Below are 777 nucleotides of genomic sequence, written 5' to 3'. Positions count from 1 at the left end.
GCTGGGAGACGAGAGTCCAATTGGTTACTACCCCAGCGATACGGAGGCCGCCGTTGGGCTCCGGACGCGTAATCAAGTCTTCGACACAAGTTGCATTGAAGAGCTTGATATTGGGGAATGCAAGGACTTTTGAGAGTAGTGTTGAAGTGAAAAGAGAGGCGTGCTTGATGACAACGACGTTTGGGTTCGCGGGCTCGTCCTCATAGGGAACGCCAATGTCATCCAAGAATTTGTCGGCGGGTTTACGAAGGACCATTGCGGAAAATAGCTGGCCACCGAGCCACGCACCACCACCTAAGAAGCTGTTAGAGATGCCTATACTAAATACTCCGTAGGACTGCATCGAGTAGTAGATAGTAAGGGGGGCAAGTGGCGTACCAGGGGAGACGGAAGCTTCAATGAGGGCGATCTTAAGGTCTGGTCGGGCCTTGGCAAGGACATAAGCCGTGCTCAGGCCACAGGAACCAGCGCCAACAATGACAATGTCACTTTCGGCATAAGTATCCAGGTCCTTGAAGTAGCGCCTGGTCATTGCTCGGGAGACCTCGCTTTCACGAATGGGGCCAAATTTAAAGCTGTCCCACTTTCCGGCGAACTCGTCCAGAAGAGGGCAGGTCCCTTCTGGTCCATGACCAATTAACTCAGTCCTTGCGGTAGAGTGAGTGGGCAGAGTAATGGTGTCGGTAAAAGTAGACATTTTGGGCGACTATATTAAGTTAGGTCACATTTCATATGTGAACGGGGTGGGAAGCAGGGGGGAGAGGGAACGCATGATCC

General features: G+C 52.3%; 1 protein-coding gene across 1 annotated transcript; it reads right to left on the bottom strand.

The window, feature by feature from the left end:
* Positions 1-28: 28 nt before the first annotated feature.
* THI4 (thiamine metabolism- protein) lies at positions 29-697 on the bottom strand (the record flags this gene model as incomplete). The annotated part of the gene is made up of 2 exons (XM_049255950.1): positions 29-294; positions 379-697. Coding segments are annotated over 2 exons (585 nt in total), but the record flags the coding sequence as incomplete, so codon positions are not given.
* Positions 698-777: the final 80 nt, after the last annotated feature.

The sequence above is a fragment of the Ophidiomyces ophidiicola genome (assembly GCF_022830035.1).
Source record: "Ophidiomyces ophidiicola strain CBS 122913 chromosome Unknown scaffold_115, whole genome shotgun sequence".
Classification (NCBI taxonomy): Eukaryota; Fungi; Ascomycota; class Eurotiomycetes; order Onygenales; family Onygenaceae; genus Ophidiomyces; species Ophidiomyces ophidiicola.
The sequence above is the reverse complement of the archived record's forward strand: the minus strand, read 5'-3'. Positions and strand labels throughout refer to the sequence as shown.